This window comes from Talaromyces stipitatus, genomic scaffold (genome assembly GCF_000003125.1).
Source record: "Talaromyces stipitatus ATCC 10500 scf_1105507295549 genomic scaffold, whole genome shotgun sequence".
Classification (NCBI taxonomy): Eukaryota; Fungi; Ascomycota; class Eurotiomycetes; order Eurotiales; family Trichocomaceae; genus Talaromyces; species Talaromyces stipitatus.
Genome location: NW_002990117.1, coordinates 3,986,331 through 4,006,579, shown reverse-complemented (window position 1 = coordinate 4,006,579; position 20,249 = coordinate 3,986,331). Strand labels below are relative to the sequence as shown.

Here is a 20,249-nt window from a genome sequence, read left to right as displayed (position 1 = left end):
CAATCTCATACAAGCTGGTAAAGAAGATTTGACTCTTCTTCTACTGCACTAAGCAATGGAAACTGTTTCCCCCAATCATAGCAATGTTAAGTTCTACTAACTTATAAGCTTCAGGATTTCTTCAAATTGGAAATAGAGGCAGATCCTCCTGATCCTTCATTGATTCCTTGATAAATCGGTTCATCCTTAGGAGTGTAGCCTCATAGCTCTTCTTGTATGATCAGCCATATTCCATAGGAACAGGTCTTAGCTATTGCTTCTTGAAAGCCTAGTCTTGTCAGTCAACATCTTTTTGATGATCAGGATTGATTTTATTCTGTTGCTTTAGAATCTGCTGAGGCAATCGCACATATCCCTTGGTAACAATCTCATCCTTTAAAGAGACTTCCTCTGGCCATAACAGTCGCTTCTTTGTACAGTCCACGAGAATGTTATGCTTTGTAAATCATATCCTGCCTAGAATTATATTATGCTTGCCTAAATCGACGATGAGGAATGGCACGTCTAGCTGGCAACGTCTATTCATAATGAGCGTGAATATGATAGTATGAGTAATTAGGGTCGCAGTCTTGCCATCGTATCCTCTTATGGCATATTCATTTTCTAACTGATGAGTCCTCACCTTGAGGAATCTGCTCAACAATATGGCGAAATTGGTATCTATAAATGCTAGTCCATTTGCTCCAGTATTAGCAAGTGCCCATACAGTAATTGAATGTGTATTCTTCGCTATTTGAATTAGTATTGTGAAACTATCCTTTTCACGTCCAATCAATTGACTGAGATCTATATCACACATGCTGACTTCTATTGAGCCTAAGAAGGAGACTTTCCCTGGGCTTACTCGTTTTCCGATTCCAAATTAGAGTTAGCTGAGCTCGCTTCATCTATCTTTTCCAGCTTCTTAAGGTCCAAACTCTTCTTTGCAGCTAGCTTATCATTATTGGGATAATCTCGACCAATGTGACCAGTTTGGCGACATTTGAAGCATTTGCCCTCTTTTATAAGCAGAGCATGAGCTGTGTTATCCACCCATTCACCTTTCTTACCATCCTTGTTTGACGAACTGCTACCGGCAGCAGAGGGAGCAGGGGAGGAATGGTTCGCAGGGGTTAAGCAAATAGATTTACTGGCGTTGGAACTAGCACTTGAATTCGTGTTTATACTGTGACGGCGTACTTTGCTCTTAACAGCAGAAATTGCTTTAAGGTGATTTGCTGTCTTTATAACTTTTCTTACAAAACCAGTCCAGTCAAGGTCCGGGTCATCTGCTTCATCAGTCAACTTATGCTGCAGCTCAAAGCTCAGCTTGCTGTAAAGGTCTTCCTTCCAAGATTGAATGTCGGTCTTGGATTCTTGAGCTTCGTGAGTGAATTCAGTTAGGAAATCCTGGAATTTCATCTTGCTTGTCATCTGAAGAGCATAGTATCTAGCTTTTGTATTAGTGACTCAATTAATATCTTCAAAAATGGTCTTTAAGTGGTCAAATATGTCGTTAGCATCCATGAAGGGATGAGGAGAGTTCTTGCGAAGACGGGGCATTAAATGCTTGGCTACCTGACCCTCACACATTTTCTTCACAAAAAGAATTCGATCCTTTGCATTTGGGTAGTGATCCGCATTGCTCTCTAGGGTCCCTTCCACGTCAATCAACCAAGATTTAAAGGTTGGATCGACACTGTCTGAGAGCTTCGCTCCCTTAGGCAACTTAGTGGATTTTAACATGAAGGTTGGTCTTGGTGTACCTCCCTCGCTACCACCAGTTTGAAGGTGTAACTTAGCAAAAGCTTACATATACTGGTCACGTTCTCCTTACAGTTTAACAATATCGTCGGTATTTTGCTTGGCCTCGCGACGAGCCTCTTTTAGTTCTTTCTTAAGTCGGGTAAGTTCTTCTTTCTGATTCTGATTCTGATTGGTATCCACTCCACCTGGAGTCTCATTGTGAGCGGCAGCAGCTTCCTCATACAGTTGGAGCAAGTGCTGTTGTCGACGGAGGACCTTGGCAAAGAGATAGTAAGGATTCTCCTCTGCCTCTTTGACGAATTCTTCTTCTGTGTAAGTGTCGGAACGTGAATATCAAACCCTACACGTTTTGGCACCGGATATAGTTAGTCTGACGCGGCACGTGCGTGCCGTGTATATCTAGCTAGCTATCCCCGTCCCCCTCGTTCTTGGGGGGACTTCCTTATAATTATTTATATCAAACAGTCGGAGGCTCAAAATCCTCAACCCTCTCTACCACCTAGCTCCCAGGAGTGCAGCCTTTGACGCGTCTCAACGCGCCCGGCAACACCATGGCGCGTAAAGGCCCTGGTACAGACGGCCCTCTACAGACAGCCCTTCTGGAATCCACGTCTGCAGCCACAACAAGAGCTTCTGAAGGACAGAAGATCTTCAGCCCCATAGCTGTATTCCTTGATAAACACCGCAGCCAAACCACCGGCCTTGCTCCTCACCTACTGAGAGCACTCACCGCTCTAAGCGATGACCTCGCCTCGGTAGCTCAACAACATTTCAACGCTTATATCAGCGGTATCTCGACGACCTTCATTCTACCTGCCCTGTCTCCTTCCCTTTCCTCTTCCCCCACCCCAAATCCCTTACCCTCTTCACCCCCTCCCTCACGTCCCCCCTCAGGTCTTAACCAGTCAACTTATGCGACTATTACCCAATATACCCCGGTCAAATCAACTCCCACCACTCACCCTAAAGCCTCCATTAAAAAGCCTATGCCTCTGGTGAAACAACCCCTTCCTGACATCCGGCTCTTCGTACGCCTCCCAGCTGACCACGCAGCCAGAAAAATGGAAGCCTACGCTATCTACTCTAGCCTACAATCTCAACTAAACTTAAATAGTGCAGCACTAAAAGAAGTCCAAGCTACAAAGACTGGCTTTGCACTATGTCCCTCATCTCCAGAAGCCCTCCTAGCCCTTGAGGCCTAAAAAGAGACTATCTCTGCATTCTTTGTTAACTGCCAGATAGAACGCAGCTCCCGATGGGTCTCGTACTAAGTCACCAACGTGCCAAGGAAAATTGGCCAAATCTTGGATGGTCAATACTCTCTAATCCCTGTCAATCCTACACTACTATCATTAGAAATTAGCGAAACAACAGGGCTCAAGCCTATATCTATTAGCAAGACCACTACAAGCGCTGCCAACCCTGATACTCTCTCCTCAAGCTGGTTTGTCAACTTCCCAGAAGGCACGAAATCACCACTGCCTATCCAGCTACGTCTTTTTAGCACTATCACCAATGCTTGTCACCTCTCTAAGAAAACAATAGTTATTCAATGCACACGATGCTGGAAATGGCATAATGTATAATCCTGTGCACGCCCCTCCCAATGCCAACTATGCGGCTCCTTAGAGCATACTGAAGAGGGCCATATCAACTGCTGCATAGCCCTAGAGCCTCATCAATGCCCTCCTAGATGTATACACTGCCATAGATTACATCCAGCTGATTTTACAGAATGCCTTCTACGCCCTAAAGGCAATACTAAATATACTAAAGCTTAACAAACAGAGATCTGTAAATCCTACGCCATAAACCTCGCAAAAGCTCGAACTGAAGGAGGATGTAGCTCTTAGCTCTCCATAGGCACACAAGAAACACCTATGGTATTAGATGAGATGCCATCACAGCCTTTAATCTATGAGATTATCTCTCCTTTCCGTTCAGTAACCCCCCTACCTCGCGCCCTAACTGAAGATCCTCCCATTACAGCTCGTGCAGTCCATTTTATAACCCCTTAACCACAAAACTAGTTTGCCTCTCTTCTTGAACAGGAGCTATAATCTATCACTATCCAACTCAAAAGGCGCCTCTCAAAATCCTACAGTTAAATGTAGGGCACGCGCCAGAGGCACATAAAATAGCCCTCATATTGGCATACACTAGCAACATCGATATTATCCTAATCCAAGAACTATATATATTCAAAGACCTCAGCCGATAGATCACTAAAAAACATCTATCATATGAATGCTTCTCCCCAACTAATAGCTGGGCAATAAGTAGCCGACCACAAGTCCTCACCTATATCTGAAAGAAGAAAGGCATTCGGACCTCCCAGCTACGCCCCTTTACAACTGACACTAAAGAAGCCTCGGATCTCCTATTCCTTCAGATTTTTTCGCCCACAGGAAAGTCCACTCTGATAGTTAACATCTATAATGCCCCAGCAGGCTGCAGCAGAGCAGGTGAAGCCGCGAAAGCTCTCACAACCCTGCCAGAGGTGTATTTCCCTCAAACAACAATACTTGCAGGCAATCTCAACCTACTACACAACAGATGGCAACCCTCGCTACAACGCAGCCCTACAACTTTTGCAGAGCCGTTTATCAACTGGCTGGATCTCCAGGGTCTAGTACTCATTTCCGACATAGACTGTCCCACACATGAAAGGGGTAACGTGTTAGACCTCAGTTTCGCCTCAAGCCCTCTGGCACTCGCAGGAGCCAAAGCTAGCATAGCGAGCCACTTAGATGCAACCTCAGATCATCAACCACTAATCACCACTGTTCCATGGGATCAGAGATACAAGGAAACAGCCCAGAAACTGAGATTTGACACACTAGACCACACCTCCTTCCTCTCACTCCTCGCCTCTAATCTCGCTGGCACCAAGAGCTCAGCCGCAGCAGAAGAAGATCTTGATGCCCTTGCTGAAAAACTGACATCTGCAACTCAAGGAGCATATAGAGGCTCTGCTAAGAGAACCATGACACAAGGCATAGGACAACCATGGTGGAATGAAGACTGCAAGAAAGCTTTACACAATTACTGCTTAGGCCTCTGCTCAAAGACAGACTTCCGCAGGATAACTAGATGGTCTTAACGACAATTTTGGCGAGATAAGCTCTCTACGGCAACATAAATGAAGGATGTCTTCAATATGAGTAAATGGCATAAGTCTATAGGCCCCTTCCGAAGCCCTCCACTGAAGGATCCACTGAGACCCAACAGCTTCCCAGCAGTTACTATACATGAGAAACGAGACGTACTAGTCCGTAATCTTCTCCAAAACTCGGCTGAGGCAGGAGACATACCTCTGGACTCCCCAGCAGTCCCTACCACTAGTCTCTACTTCCCAGATATAACAATGGCACAGGTGGAGGAGTCAGTACTTCAGGCAGGAAACACAGCCCCTGGCTCAGACGAAATCCCAACCTGCATACTCAAAGTAGCATGGCCTCTGATCAAGGACAAGGTACTAATGTTATATCAAGGGTGCCTAAAGATTGGTTATCACCCAAAATGCTTTCGACATGCAATCTTAGCAATTATCCAGAAACCAAAAAAGACTGATTAGTCCTCACCTAGATTATACAGACCGATCGCTCTCCTATCAGTTCTTGGCAAAGGACTTGAGCGCTTGGTGGCACGGAATATGGCATGGATCTCTATACACTACAAAGTATTAGCAAGGCAACAGTTTGGGGCTCTCCCACTAAGATCTACAAATGATCTAACCATATGCCTAACACATGATGTTGAACAAGCACTAAATTAAGGCATGACTGCCTCACTCCTTACCCTAGATGTCAAGGGCGCTTTTGATGCCGTGCTTCCCGGCAGACTCATCCGCAGATTACGTGAGCAGGGCTGGCCCACTAATCTTGTTCTCTGGATTGCCTCCTTTGCTACTGGGCGATCAGTCCAGATCTAACTCGATGGAGAGATTGGCCCCTCAACAGACATTGCCTGCGGTCTTCCACAAGGATCCCCAGTATCTGGCATTCTTTTTATGCTCTACATAGCGCTCCTATTCTGTCTAGGAAACCCAAGGAACAGATTTGGTTACACAGATGACGCAGCTAACCTGGCAATCTCAACATCTCTTGCTACTAACTGCGAAGCATTATCAGACTCACTACAAGAAGCTCTAAACTGGGGCGCTGCAGAGGGCATTACATTTGCACTAGATAAATACGAGCTTCTTCACTTCTCCCAACATAAAGCAGACCAGGACCCAACCTACACACCTTCAGTAAAAGCTGGATCTATTATAATCTCAGAAAATACTAAATGGCTATATCTACGCTAGCTAGGAATCCTTTTTGACAAAAAGCTAACATTTAAATAGCATGTTGGTGAAACAGCATCTAAAGCCCTTACTGTGGCTAATGCCCTACGCTCTCTAGGGAATACTATCCATGGAGTCAAACCTTATTTATTACAGTAGGCTGTATCAGCCTATGTACTCCATAAAGTATACTATGACGCAGAAACCTGGTGGCTAGGACGTACTCGCCCTGGGCCTTCTCAAATTTCAAATTGAGTTAGAGAACATCTTGAGAAACTAACCAAAGTAATACTAGCAGGCGCAAGAGCAGTCCTTCCAGTTTTCTGCACAACCCCAATATCTGTTCTATACCGAGAGTCTGGATTCTCTCCACTAGAAATTGAACTAGATTAAATAGCCCTCTAAATATTGGTCCGCCTATGGCGTCTTAATCCATACCACCCACTCCGAAGACGCGCAGAACAGATAGCCAGAGATGGCCGACAAACCAGTCGATTTGCCCGCCGAGTGCTAGCGCTCCCTAACTCTGAACAAATAAACCCTCTACAACATGCTCCCTGGTACCCTCGTGAGTCACGCAAGAGTGCCCTAGCCTGAATAGGAGCTCCCATGGGACGCACTAAGGAACAGGCAGCGGCTAATTTCACGGCTTTTCAACGCACCATCCCTAGCTCGGATATTGTAATCTTTTCAGATGGATCTAGGCTAATAGATGGATGTGCAGGGGGTAGCTATATTAGAATTTAAGCACATCATTAGTTTCTCCGCTCCTCACTCTTATACAGACATGGGAAAGAGGTCTTTGACATAGAAGTAGAAGCTGCCCTAGCTGGTGCTCAAGCAGCAATAGCATACCCAACAGCTCAATTTGCTACTAACCTATGGATCTGTCTTGACAACCTGGAAGTTGCCACGCGCCTCCTATCCCCCTCTACAGGATCCTCTCAAGAGGTCTTTGAATCCTTTCACACCCTTGCAGCCGCCTGGCCACTACGCGAAAGGCTTCCACACACCAAAAGTGGATCAATCCAAATCTGATGGGTCCCTGGACATACTAAAATCCCTGAGAATGAAGCAGCTGATCTCGCTGCCAAGGAAGGAGCTGTTTCTATCCCCCCCTCTCCATACAAGTCCTCATATGCCTCGCTAAAGAGATACGCCAAGACTCAATCTCTTTCCGCTGCTCAGACACGGTGGCAGACTGTAGCACCATAGACATACCAAGATCTAGAAATAACTACATCTCCTAAACGCCCTGGAGAGCTTCAACTTAACCGACTTAACCTTGGCTATATCATAGCAGCCTATATTGGTCATGGAGACTTTACGGATTACCACAAGCGCTTTAATCATGATGATGCTTATCTTCTCTGTCGATGTGGAGCACAAAAAGCACCTCTACATTTCTTCTTCTGCTATATAGCTAAGAGATGAGCTCCTCATCCACCTGGACCGCCTTCTAAAGTTATCTCTTTTCTTTTAGGTACTGCGAAAGGAACACGAAAACTAGCCTCATGGCTAGCAGAGACCCGTTTCTTTGAGGATATCTGTCCTTGCCAACCTCTCCTTAGCACCTAGCTAAGTCAGCCCTACTTCCCCCTTATATCTCTCTTTTCCTTTGTTCTTTCTTTCTTTCTTTCCTTCTTTCCTTCTTCCCTTTTTCTTTTCAAACTCACTGCTTAAGTATGATGGTGGTAGAATGATGGGTCATGGAGCGTAGGTGGACCATTGCAGCTGGCAAATACCCAAAACCCACTAGGAAGTGGATCTCCCTTTAAGACCACGGCAGCTATGGAAATGCGCCAAAGAGTCTCTTATTTGTATATAAATCTGATAGGACCTGAAGCCCGAGGCTTAACCCTCGGCGGCCTATGTCCCAGTAGGGATCGGTGGGAAGCGTGCAAGTCACGAACCACGGCCGTTAAATATATACACACACACACACACACACTCGTTCTTGGGGACAAGTCACAATATTAGGAATCAAGATATCTTCATATTGTCAGGCTCATTAGGCCGCTTCGTGTTCGCGCCTTACTACCGTCTATGCTTCGTGATACGGACCGTAGTTAAACCAACAGTAAGTTTTCTCGAAAATGGCTTCTGGATCTGCCTTGTCGAATTCTTCCATGTACGAAAGGAGACGGTCCTCTCGCAAGTTGGCGAGTACCTCTTCAGGCAGCTGGCTGACACGAGGCATCGCGAGTTCTGTTCTGTTGGTTCAGTTCTGTTCGGTTTTTGAAATCTTGAGAATTGGGATAAAGGGACCTTGTTGCTTGAGGCGGTGTTGTTGATGATAACAACGTTGCTGTACAGCTGTCAAGGTATTAATGAATAAAGAGGATGTTTGGTATAATGTAAGGGCTCATTCAATAGTCATATTGGAAGCTAAGTACAAGAATACCAAACATGGAGAAAGAAAGAAAAAGCTAGGAATGTGAGGCTATCTGCAAACAAGATGTATTGTCGTGATCACGTGACAGAATCACGAACCCCCCTACGTAACCCTAGCATGTGACTACGTAAACCGAACTCTGCGAATAACCTCATTACTGACCGTCACACACAGTACAGAGAACATCATGGACTCCTATGGACTCATTCCTCGATGTATATGATCCCATTTGCGACCTTCAATATCTATGATAGGCCCAATAGGCATGTTAACAGCCCTATACCTGGTATATTCTTACATAACAGAGCGTATTTGACTAGAGGACCAGATACTTTGGCGCAATACCGATCCGCTTATTCTCGTCATCGAACACCACAAAAACCGATTTCAAAAAGGTGATCCCGTAAATAGACAGATTCAAGCCCGCATTACTCTGCAAGCTTCCATAACATTGTAATGTGTTATAATCCGTTGCTCCAAAGTTGAGATAGGAGGGAGGAATCATTACTGCCCCGCATGAATGGCCGAAGTTGACCGAGAATTCCGGTATGGTTGAGTTACAGGGAAAGATCCAGAGCTCGCTTTTGATGCCGTGCTTCCCGGCAGACTCATCCGTAGATTACGTGAGCAGGGCTGGCCCACCAATCTTGTTCTCTGGATTGCCTCCTTTGCTACTGGGCGATCAGTCCAGATCCGACTTCTCCCGACATAAAGCAGACCAGGACCCAACCTGCACACCTTCAGTAAAAGCTGGATCTATCATAATCTCAGAAAATACTAAACGGCTATATCTACATTGGCTAGGAATCCTCTTTGACAAAAAGCTAACGTTTAAATAGCACGTTGGTGAAACAGCAGCTAAAGCCCTCACTATGGCCAATACCCTTTGCTTTCTAGGGAATACTATCTGTGGAGTCAAACCTCATTTACTATAGCAGGCTGTATTAGCCTGTGTACTCCATAAAGCATACTATGACGCAGAAACCTGGTAGCCAGGACGTACTCACCCTGGGCCTTCCTAAATTTCAAATTGAGTTGGAGAACATCTTGAGAAACTAACCAAAGTAATACTAGTAGGCGCAAGAGCAGTTCTTTCAGTTTTCCACACAACCCTAATATCTATTCTATACCGAGAGTCTGGATTCTCTCCACTAGAAATTGAACTAGATTAAATAGCCCTCTAAATATTGGTCCGCCTATGGCGTCTTAATCCATACCACCCACTCCGAAGACGCGCAGAACAGATAGCCAGAGATGGCCGACAAACCAGTCGATTTGCCCGCCGAGTGCTAGCGCTCCCTAACTCTGAACAAATAAACCCTCTACAACATGCTCCCTGGTACCCTCGTGAGTCACGCAAGAGTGCTCTAGCCTGAATAGGAGCTCCCATGGGACGCACTAAGGAACAGGCAGCGGCTGACTTCACAGCTTTTCAACGCACCATCCCTAGCTCGGATATTGTAATCTTTTCAGATGGATCTAGGCTGATAGACAGACGTGCAGGGGGTAGCTATATTGGATTTCAAGCATACCATCAGTTCCTCCGCTCCTCACTCTTATACGGACATAGGAAAGAGGTCTTTGACATAGAAGCAGAAGCTGCCCTTGCTAGTGCTCAAGTAGCAATAGCATACCCAACAGCTTAATTTGCTACTAACCTATGGATCTGTCTCGATAACCTGGAAGTTGCCACGCGCCTCCTATCCCCCTCTACAGGATCCTCTCAAGAGGTCTTTGAATCCTTTCACACCCTTGCAGCCGCCTGGCCACTACGCGAAAGGCTTCCACACACCAAAAGTGGATCAATCTAAATCCAATGGGTCCCTGGACACACTAAAATCCCTAAGAATGAAGCAGCTGATCTTGCTGCCAAGGAAGGAGCTATCTCTATCCCCCCCTCTCTATACAAGTCCTCATATGCCTTGCTAAAGAGATGAGCCCCTCGTCCACCCGGACCCTCTTCTGAAGTTATCTCTTTTCTTTTAGGCACTGTGAAAGGAACATGAAAACTAGCCTCATGGCTAGCAGAGACCCGTTTCTTTGAGGATATCTGTCCTCGCTAACCTCTCCTTAGCACTTAGCTAAGTCAGCCCTACTTTTCCCTTATATCTCTCTTTTCCTTTGTTCTTTTTCTTTCTTTCTTTTTTTCTTTCCTTCTTCCCTTTTTCTTTTCAAACTCACTGCTTAAGTATGATGGTGGTAGAATGATGGGTCATAGAGCGTAGATGGACCATTGCAGCTGGCAAATACCCAAAACCTACTAGGAAGTGGATCTCCCTTTAAGACCACGGCAGCTATGGAAATGCGCCAAAGAGTCTCTTATTTGTATATAAATCTGATAGGACCTGAAGCCCGAGGCTTACCTCTCGGCGGCCTATGTCCCAGTAGGGATCGGTGGGAAGTGTGCAAGTCACGAACCACGGCCGTTAAATATACACACACACACACACACACACACACATCCCCCTTACTCTTGGGGGGCAGTCATCAATATCAGGAATTCCATACCATATTGATCAGGCTCGTCAGCTCGTCGGAATAGCTGTTCTACGTGACTAGTGCTAGCGACCTAGACGTAGATAAACCGACACCACTGATACCCCAGAAGCTGGTATAGGTAAATAGTCTCTTGCCGCTGCCGCCATTCGTGGGTATTCATTACCATGTGTCCTCCACTAAGAGAGTAGCCAGTGCTTCTTTTTTGTTACTAATTCATCAACTATCACAATCCTATCTTCGAAGTACCGGTTGATGTTAGATATTTGAAGCTTTCATGGTTGTAGTTTCTGCAGAACTCTAGCCTCTATACTCTTCCCCGTGACTGAATGATCTTCTCTAGGTAGCAATTGTTCTTCTATATGCACAGGGTACTGCTCATATAGTAACTCTTTAATATGTTTCACAATCATTGGAGCTATCGTTTCCCCTAACTCTCTCTCCAATAGCAATGTTTTGAATTGTGGATCCAGAACTAGTGTAATGTAATAGGCATCCTGACCATCCATTAGGTTGTAGTATTTCTGAAATTTTTTCAGACCTATAGATGTAGCTGCAGCAATGTCTTCATGAAGATCTTGAAATTCTCCTTCTCTGGAAACAGCTTTATGCAATAGATTATGCACCTTATAGTAGATAGGTATTGCTAGGCTAACCTGTGGTTGGCACTTTGAAATAGTAAGAGTAAACTCCTCAAATTTAGAAAGAACAGTTTCAATCTACCGCAAATGATCCCATTCTTCTTTAGTGAAGGGTGGAAGATAAGTTTGATGCTTAATCCACTTTTTTATTTGCTGTTTTGAATCTAATGTGTCTCTTAGCATTTAGTAGATGGAGTTCCAACGTGTATCGACATCATACTAGATAAACTTATCCTTTAGATGATGAGTTTAACAGATAAGCTTCCATTACTGCTTTCACTAGGGTGTTCTTGCTATCCAAAGAGCCATGATCTAGAATCTAGATAAAACAGACTGTGGACCTATGTCTTTATTCTCCTACATAAGATTACAAGCTGCCACTACTGTTTTATGATCGCTGGCTTTTAACACAGAGAGTATATCACTGACAATCAGATTTAGTACATACGCTATGCAGCGCATATAGCTATCCAGCCCTTGAAATCTCAGGAGTTTTCTTTTGACATTGGCAGGAGATACTATATTATTAAACTTCTCTTTGAGATTAAAATATAATTCTGACATTAAAGTCTCGTTGTTAGTAGCATTGTCTACTGAAATCATGAGCACTTTATGTTCAATATTAAGCTCTTCTAAGGTCGTCTGGAGCACCTCTGCCATATTCTCTCCACTATGAATGCCTGTGAGCTCTGTAAAGTCAAGGACTCTCTCTTGGTATTGAAAATCAGCTATCAACCAATGACCGATAACTGTGAATATAGCCTTGCAATTCTTGCTAGTCTAAGCATCTAAGGAAAGTGCAATTGTTTGACATGTCTGATCCAGATTATCAATCAAACATGCTCGATAAGAATCAAATTCTGCATCAATTTGGCGAGTAATTGTCATACGGGATGTAAACGGAAGCTCAATCCCTAGATCTCTAAATATATTCTGGAATGTTGGTAATTCAATAGCATTGAATGCCATATTCTCCGTTACTATCCAACGCATCAGATTTTATTCTAAGTGTTTTGCTGCCTGATTCTCCGCTTGTCTCTAAAAGGAACTAATAATAGATGATTATTTTATACTAGATTTGTTATCTTCTTGACTATTTGCAGCTCCAATCGAAAAGACGCCATGTTTATTCAGATGAGATCGCATATTTGATGTTGAGGTTGTTCTTGCAGAATTGGTCATCTTCTAACCACATCGAGTACATTGTATTTCACAATCTTCAAGTGGCCTCTTTCCTCTCTTTAGCCACCAATGACTTCCAGGGAGAGGTATGATATCAAACTCTGCCTATAATGACTGATTCTGCAGCCTTTTCTGTGAGCGCTCAGGGTTGCAAGAGATGCTGGATGTCTCAAGTTTGATGTTGCTTGACGCTTCCTACTAGGAAATATCTGCTGGCGGACTCCGGGCTTGGATCAATTGACTTGCTGAGTGGTCAGGAGTAATAGGGTCAATGCTATTATCCAGTTGAATTAAATGAGTTTTCTTGGTAATTCGATCTTCCAGAGGTACTTCCTCATCGCTGCCATCATTAAGAAGATGATAATCAATCCTTTGAGAGCGCTGAGGACGCTTGCCTAAAGATGCAGAAGACTCCTTCATAATATCGAAAAAGGAAATAGCTGAAGTGACCATTTTCAAAGAAATACAGCAGAACAGTAAACACGCGTCTATTGAAGCCAACGCGACATTTTATGACTTAAATAGGATTAGCGGTATTTTGGTAATTATACGAATAATTACGAATCGAATATGAATAATGTATCTCATTTACATTTCGAATACGAATAAGCAAAATCCTTATTCGTGTGCACCCCTAACGGAATATTCTCCATGAACTTAGCTACCCTAGACAGAAGGCCCAATTCTTCGCGCTCCTCGAAAGCAAGCATAGATTGATCCAAGCTATTGTCGCCCAGCACCTAGGTCTCCGGTCAGCGAATGCGTGCCAAGTAGCTCCTTTACGGGATTGGCTCCATGGGAGCTACAATGTTTGTGTTAAGATTCTTGAGGAGGATCTGGTTGCCAAGGATTATGAGCAGTAGTGGAGATATTAGTTGTACGCTCCCTTTGGGGATTGTTGGATTCTCGATGGAGCGTTCTCAACGTTCGTTATTCTCTCTCTTTCTTGTTCTCTAGGAACTATCTAAGGAGTGAGGTGTTCTATCCCGTACGGATAAATATCGGCCCGAAGGCTATAATCTTTACAGTTTGCATTCCAGTTACTGTTCTTGAATGGAGACATCAGAAGCAACACTTGGAGAAACGTGTCCTTATCCGCTTCCCCTTGCCATACCGTGTTGGAGAGGATTTTCGACCTGGAAATGGAGATGAAAAGATTCGATGTGAGGCGGGAACGTACGCCTGGATTCAAGAAAATTGCCCTGAAATACCAATTCCACGTCTTTATGGGTTTGGGATGTCTTCTGGGGAAACTGTATGTGCGCACCGTGGCCTATATTCTTACGCACAGCTGGCTGACTATCTAGTTCACTCATGTTGAGAATTTTTCCATCCTATTTCGTTGGATACAGTATTTCCGCCGCCGGATGCTATCTTTTCTCGGCCGTACGACCCCTTCGAAATATGTCCGTCACCAGATCCAAAACAACTTGACTAGGGAGCTCAATGTTGGCTACTTACTGATCGAGTACATCGAGGCAAGGGAAGGGACAATGCTGTCGTCTACCTGGGAATTGAAGCACAATAATCCAAAGTTGCGGGCCAATTTTTTCCGTGACCTGGGTAGGATATTTTTAAGCTTATCCAGGAAGCCTCTTCAGAGAATTGGGTCTTTTGCCATTGATAACAACGGATTTATACACCTTCAGAACCGCCCTCTTTCACTTGGGATTCAAGAATTAGAGAACGAACGCATCCCGGTAGATATGCCGTGGAACTTCACTTACTCCACTGTTGATTCATATGTCGTGGATACTCTAGCTTACCATGATAGCCGGCTCTACCATCAACCAAACGCCATAAATGATACTGGAGACTTTATTTATCAAACATCGTCTCTGACAACAATGCGAGCAATCTTCTCATCGTTTTTCCGTCGCGATTTTCGCCGAGGACCATTTGTCTTGACATTGACGGATCTACATCAAAGCAATATATTTGTTGATGAGAATTGGCATATAACATCGCTTATAGATCTTGAGTGGGCATGTTCTCTACCTATAGAGATGCTTCATCCTCCCTATTGGCTCACTGGCATGGCTGTGGATAGGATCGAGCCTTGTGAATACAATAAGAGTCGATTAGAGTTCATGGATATTCTGACCGTGGAAGAAAAGCGAGATGACCGTAAAGGCGATTCTCCTTTCGACTTCAAGCTATCAGAGATAATAAATTCGGCTTGGGACAATGGCACTTTCTGGTATAGCCTTGCTCTATCGAGCCCTACCGGACTATTCGCAATCTTCGATAAGGAGATCCAACCAAGATTCACTAAGACATGTCCGGATTACGATTCATTCCATGAGATTATGCCATGGTATTGGACGCAGCAGGTCCTACCTATAGCAAAGCAAAAAGTTGAGGACAAAAGGTCGTACGACAACAAACTCAAAGCCGAATTCAATATTGACTGATGATGTGTACTAATGTTTGGATTCTTCACCGGAGCTCTTTCGATTCCCCACGAGTTCTTCAATTGCCGTATCGAATGCGCGTTTCGCCTCTTCATTTTTGATTCTATCTCTATTCTTCTGAGCAGCTTTGCCTGATGAACTCAACTGCTGAAGACTTTTCACGTCTGCTCTCACACCAACAATTCCTTCGCTTTCCGTGGCTTCACTTTGGGGTTTGTCGGCCATGTCGGACTGGTCGGATGTGTCTGGGCGTTTGAGTTAGTTTCTAATCATGAACAACAATGCACAACTTTTCTATTCTAGAGCAAACTAACCTGCTGCGAGTAGGCTGGTCTTTTTCTGCATCCAATGTCAACTTGCTGCTTTGAAGAATTTTTCGATCATAATTAGAAGTAGGTCGATAACTGTTTATAAATGGTATTTGGACTTTGCGATTAAGCAGCTTTTGGATTAATGCGATACATCATGGGCCGGTCAATAACACATACCATCGACCCAGATGGCGAAGTGATAATAATACTGCGTAATGCAAATGCCCCTTTTGCGGAGCTTTACAATGATAGATAGAAGAGCCTCTGAGATTGAGTTTTGGATCAAGATTTCCGTACACACAAATCACTAGCCCTAATAACCCTAGCTCATCATATTAGGGTAAGGACTTAAATGACCGTATTACTGAAATTTCCGCCTCCCTTGTGATTTCCGTTGTTAGCTACGTATATCTTTTTATACCAGATTGTCTAGTATGTGTTCTGCTTTTAGGTCTAGTTGGTTTAGTCCCAACATATCACTTTGTGTGCTCTTCTGGCGAGGTTGGAAGCGACTATGTGCAACAGTGTATAGCACAGAAAGCCGAAGTTCTAGGTCCTCTTTTCCGGAGACTGTGCGGACACGGAAAAGCGTCGTCCTAGGGATTTGACATGTCATTATATCTATTGGTCAGGAGAGATGGTATGCCGAGATAATCATGGCCAACAAATGGATCACCACCCTGGCGGATATCGTTGTGATTTTCTCTACAATCAAAGGATGCGGCGTGATGATACCACAAGTCAGACAGACTGAGGGTTAACTGGGTATGGATGCTGGATTGAGAAATTAAGGAGAAGGGCACAGGGAATTGTGTTGGACGCTCTACATATATTGTAAGAGCTTGTGACACAGGCTTGCTAACAAATTGTCTGTGTGTATATGCTTTAGTATTATTCAACCTCTGTTCTTTTCTAACATTGGGGATTGTCCTCTATATTGAAGAATCCAAATCCCTCACTTGAATACGTGTTTCTTGCTGATTGGTACGCCAGTTGGCAAATTGGAGGCCTTCGGCTTCTCAGCGGATTTCACTAATGATATCTAACACCAGGCTTCCAACAAATTGCTTCATTATCAATTACTTTTAGGGTTATATTGAAGCCTGGTAATCAAGGCAGGCTAATCCAGTTTAGGATGTTACTCAAGTGACTAATCGAGAACGAAATAGAAAACAACATGCTTGTGCTACGAACCTATTATCACATTGGATCTATACCAAAGGTTACACCACATAACTAGGCGTTGTATAAATCAATACATTGCAATTCAACGTGTTGCCTGGACTATAGTTAGTTCTGGAAGATAGATCCATAACGAAGCCCTCGTCTTTTAACGGTATTTCTTCTTTATCTTCTTTATTCTTACGACTCCCAGTATTAATATACTGAATACCTTTCGTTATGAGCTGGGTGTGATGACTAATTCTTCTCTCATTACCTAGGGAAAACGTCGCTGCTGCTGGACTGCCCAAGTAGATCGGCCGTCTCAAGAGTTTTGAGAAGAAAGCAATGGTGCATAGCCCCAGCCTCAGCCTCGTCGCTGCGTGGCTTTTGCTCTTCTCAAGGCCACTGTGCTCTATTTCTGTTCTATTTATCTCTTCATTACGCTTGAACTCCCCATCTGCTAATCTTCCAAAGTAATTATAGAAAGGAAAACCATACGATTATCTTACGTCCTTTGCCTTTGCTCCCCTACACTGAGTCATAGCGTTCCTGGATCGAAATGTCAAGAAACTACAGTTATGACTGTCAACAGCAACCTCCCGACTTCCAACCTGACTCGGACATCGCGGGGCTTGGGGTAGGTACTCTATGGTCCAGTCCTATTAAAAAAAAGAGCCCTGACAAAATTTCTGCATAGGTTCTCATTGCCTACGCTGCCAGCGCTGGTATAGCCGTGCTAATTATCATCCCCCATTTCTTTCTGGCCTACCGACCCGACGTTGATCCATTTGTACCGGGTGATGGCACTGCTTCTACATCGAATCGTCTTTTCGTCCCAATCCAGTAGACCTGCAAATCTTGGGATCGATCTGAGGACTTTTCAGGAAAATAAGGTCAAAGTCATCTGAGACCGTGCGGTCTGGGACAACCCACCTCAGTAAACCACTTATCAAGGTGAGTTGCCCAAAGTACATCTGTGCCTGGAGTCACAGAGTGGATTCTAATGGAACAAATTAATCCTACAGTGTATACTTTTGATGAGTGACTTACAAATCGCCACGGGACTCGCCATATTGATCAGCGGGTACTCACAGCTTCACTGCGGTCTCCAATTTTTCAATTGGCTGGTTATCGTACGCCTAGCTTGGTTTTCCTGTGTTACACACCTCTCATGTCTGACACTGCTCAGGGGCTATCTTCAAAATCACCCAAAAGAGCGCTGGTGGAGACTGTTTTTCATGTTTGATTTGGTGGTCATGGTCATCACGGCAATCGTTCCGACTGTCGACTATTACTCGTTCGACACAAATTACTGGATCAACGCAAATTACCCAATCAACGCAAATTACTCGATCGACGCAAATTACTTGATTGCAAAAACCGAGATGCTTTCAACTTACACTGTTTGTCATTTTAAGACCTCCAATCCAGACCCGAAGTCAATCGGGAAATCATATATCGCGCTCTCAGTGTTGCTTATCGGTCTTGGGTTCATCATTCGCGTGGTGAGGGTATCACCGAGCCTTTCAAGGAACGCCGCGGTTCAAGCAAGAGCTTTTTTGAGTCAGCTTTTCAGGAGATGGTTAGCAGTCTTGTACGAATGGACTGGCAACCAGAGACTTCTCATGAGTATCGTGGGCAAGTCTATTTATTATCCTGCGTTGGCATTGTTCTTGGCTCTGCGTGTTCTTGCAGATCATTGCTCATCCATGTTTTTCGAAGTATGCCAGTCCAGTTCTTGTACATTAGTGTATGCTTGCTAATATTGATTATTATCAGATTTACTGGCTTGTGATAGCTTTTTCATCCGGTTTATCCAACTTAATCAGCCTCTACTATAATATCCCAGCCGAGGATAGAGAAACCCATAATATTTGGAGCTTTGGCCAGGTTATTGCCGTTGTGCTTCTTGTTGCACTGTTAAAGACCATTTTCGATCAAGTCTATGAAGGTGAGGCTCCTTTCGTCTACATTAATATATTATCGACATTGACGACTTTTTTCGCCGAAAGAACGGATAAGTGCTCCTGATCCAGGAGAGGTGAGACTTCATGATATTCAGGATGAACTATACGAGGGACTTCAGCTCCTCAACCGATCTGCAAACGCTCCTGCATTCGCTCCAGATCAAAACTACTACTCCTCAACCCCGCTCATCTCCCTCGCAACAATCTACATTGTGATATTAGAAATATTTTTTAGATGGTGGCTATTACAGGGTTCAGGGTTTGGGCTAGTGACTAATGCTATGCAGACGCCGCGGTGGTGGTGCATTTTTCCGTCTCTTTTTTTTATTCTATGCATCAATATCCTTTTGTCGCTAATGACGGGCTATTGGTCAATGAAGCACAAGGACTCGAAAAAAGGATTGCTGGTTCTTAGACTTGGAAATTTAGTTTTCTGTTGGTTGCTGAGTGCTCTGATGTTAGTTGTTTGGTTGTTCTGGTAGAATACTTAAGAGTCCAATTTTTCGAGAGCGCGAGAATGGTCTGACAGAGTGTGGTCGCATAGATTTTGCTCTGGATTTGTATGGGGAATCTTTAACGCTATATATGCATGCATCATTCCTAGAATATTTTCCTAGAATAACATTCTAACATTTCACTCAGCGTGAAACTCTCTACACATTGTGCTCAATTAGAATTTCTGAATCATCACCTGATAGAACGGGGCCACGAGACATCTGGACACTTTCGCTCAGGAAAGACTCTCCGAATATTCTCAGAAGCAGGAAACTAAGTCCGAGCAGCGCTAAAAGCTCACTTTTATATAGAATAAATGAAATGAATCACCGCCCTTCTGCCTCTTGACCGCCCAGATACCCATCTCTCCATTGCTATGTATTCTGTTTTAGCTAGCACGGGGCTCGGTTGGCCTGCTTATCGCCGAGCTGTGTCGAAGGTATTGACACAACGGTGGAAGCAGAAGGGAAGGACCGGAGCTCCGTGGCAGGAACTGGAAATCAGCTTGACTTGATCTCGGAACTAGGCCTGGGGCTCTGGGAAAGTCTCTAGGTAGTCGTTGTTCAGTTCGGAGGAGGCCAATTCGATGATACCGCTCTACATGTAGTGCAAAACCCCAACTGTCAGTGCCATAGTTTGGGCCGGATGTCCTGGTCAAAACGGTGGAAATGCTGTCTTGGATGTGTTATCAGGCGCTAAATCAAGTGCTGGCAGACTCCCTGTGACTCAATATCCGGCTGATTATACAAGGGAAGTCGGCATCTTCAACCCTGCGCTGAGACCGGTCCACAACTTCTCCATCCGTTCGATATGGCATTTTGTCGTGTCGGCGTAGAGCGTTGTCGCACGAGTCTCCGTCAGAGCTTGATCATACTTCTGCTGCAAGAACTCACGGAACAGACGCCAGCGGCTGACCAGCCTGTGTATGATCCCCCCGATTGCAGTGTGACTGTCCCTAGAATCTTTCGACGACCCATATCGAACGGTGATATGAGATTTCAGGAGGGAGGAGACGGAGAGTCGAGTTCGTAGAGGTGGAAGGAGGAGAAGGTAAGAGGAACATGGCGGTAAGTCTAGGCGTTTTAGCTCGAGCGAGGGAATTGGGATGGTGTGAAGCAAAATTTGGCCTCACTAGCCGGTCACGATT

At 44.5% G+C, this 20,249-nt stretch overlaps 7 protein-coding genes across 7 annotated transcripts, besides 8 other annotated features; 6 read left to right on the top strand and 1 right to left on the bottom strand.

Moving 5' to 3' along the window:
- Positions 1-2,297: 2,297 nt before the first annotated feature.
- Positions 2,298-2,948, top strand: TSTA_023160 (uncharacterized protein; the record flags this gene model as incomplete). Its single annotated transcript, XM_002484451.1, has 2 exons — positions 2,298-2,535; positions 2,641-2,948. 2 exons carry the CDS (start codon positions 2,298-2,300, stop codon positions 2,946-2,948), a joined length of 546 nt encoding a protein of 181 aa, XP_002484496.1.
- Positions 2,563-2,638: a sequence feature (G-rich).
- Positions 2,949-3,919: 971 nt separating the features above from the next.
- Positions 3,920-7,387: a mobile genetic element.
- On the top strand, positions 4,185-4,849 carry TSTA_023150 (uncharacterized protein; the record flags this gene model as incomplete). The annotated part of the gene is made up of 2 exons (XM_002484450.1): positions 4,185-4,246; positions 4,303-4,849. The coding sequence occupies 2 exons, from the start codon at positions 4,185-4,187 to the stop codon at positions 4,847-4,849; spliced, it is 609 nt and encodes a 202-aa protein (XP_002484495.1).
- On the top strand, positions 4,912-5,428 carry TSTA_023140 (uncharacterized protein; the record flags this gene model as incomplete). The annotated part of the gene is made up of 2 exons (XM_002484449.1): positions 4,912-5,229; positions 5,344-5,428. Coding segments are annotated over 2 exons (403 nt in total), but the record flags the coding sequence as incomplete, so codon positions are not given.
- TSTA_023130 (uncharacterized protein) lies at positions 5,528-6,058 on the top strand (the record flags this gene model as incomplete). Its single annotated transcript, XM_002484448.1, has 2 exons — positions 5,528-5,606; positions 5,790-6,058. 2 exons carry the CDS (start codon positions 5,528-5,530, stop codon positions 6,056-6,058), a joined length of 348 nt encoding a protein of 115 aa, XP_002484493.1.
- A 262-nt stretch (positions 7,388-7,649) lies between the features above and the next one.
- Positions 7,650-7,703: a sequence feature (GA-rich).
- Positions 7,704-7,968: 265 nt separating this feature from the next.
- Positions 7,969-7,988: a microsatellite.
- A 496-nt stretch (positions 7,989-8,484) lies between these two features.
- TSTA_023120 (uncharacterized protein) lies at positions 8,485-8,937 on the bottom strand (the record flags this gene model as incomplete). The annotated part of the gene is made up of 2 exons (XM_002484447.1): positions 8,485-8,709; positions 8,765-8,937. The coding sequence occupies 2 exons, from the start codon at positions 8,935-8,937 to the stop codon at positions 8,628-8,630; spliced, it is 255 nt and encodes an 84-aa protein (XP_002484492.1). The 3' UTR covers positions 8,485-8,627.
- A 202-nt stretch (positions 8,938-9,139) lies between these two features.
- Positions 9,140-10,315: a mobile genetic element.
- A 227-nt stretch (positions 10,316-10,542) lies between these two features.
- Positions 10,543-10,603: a sequence feature (GA-rich).
- A 263-nt stretch (positions 10,604-10,866) lies between these two features.
- Positions 10,867-10,893: a microsatellite.
- A 103-nt stretch (positions 10,894-10,996) lies between these two features.
- Positions 10,997-12,802: a mobile genetic element.
- A 526-nt stretch (positions 12,803-13,328) lies between these two features.
- Positions 13,329-13,614, top strand: TSTA_023110 (uncharacterized protein; the record flags this gene model as incomplete). Its single annotated transcript, XM_002484446.1, has 2 exons — positions 13,329-13,375; positions 13,422-13,614. 2 exons carry the CDS (start codon positions 13,329-13,331, stop codon positions 13,612-13,614), a joined length of 240 nt encoding a protein of 79 aa, XP_002484491.1.
- A 46-nt stretch (positions 13,615-13,660) lies between these two features.
- On the top strand, positions 13,661-15,165 carry TSTA_023100 (uncharacterized protein; the record flags this gene model as incomplete). Its single annotated transcript, XM_002484445.1, has 3 exons — positions 13,661-13,676; positions 13,780-14,006; positions 14,059-15,165. 3 exons carry the CDS (start codon positions 13,661-13,663, stop codon positions 15,163-15,165), a joined length of 1,350 nt encoding a protein of 449 aa, XP_002484490.1.
- Between the last annotated feature and the right edge of the window lie 5,084 nt (positions 15,166-20,249).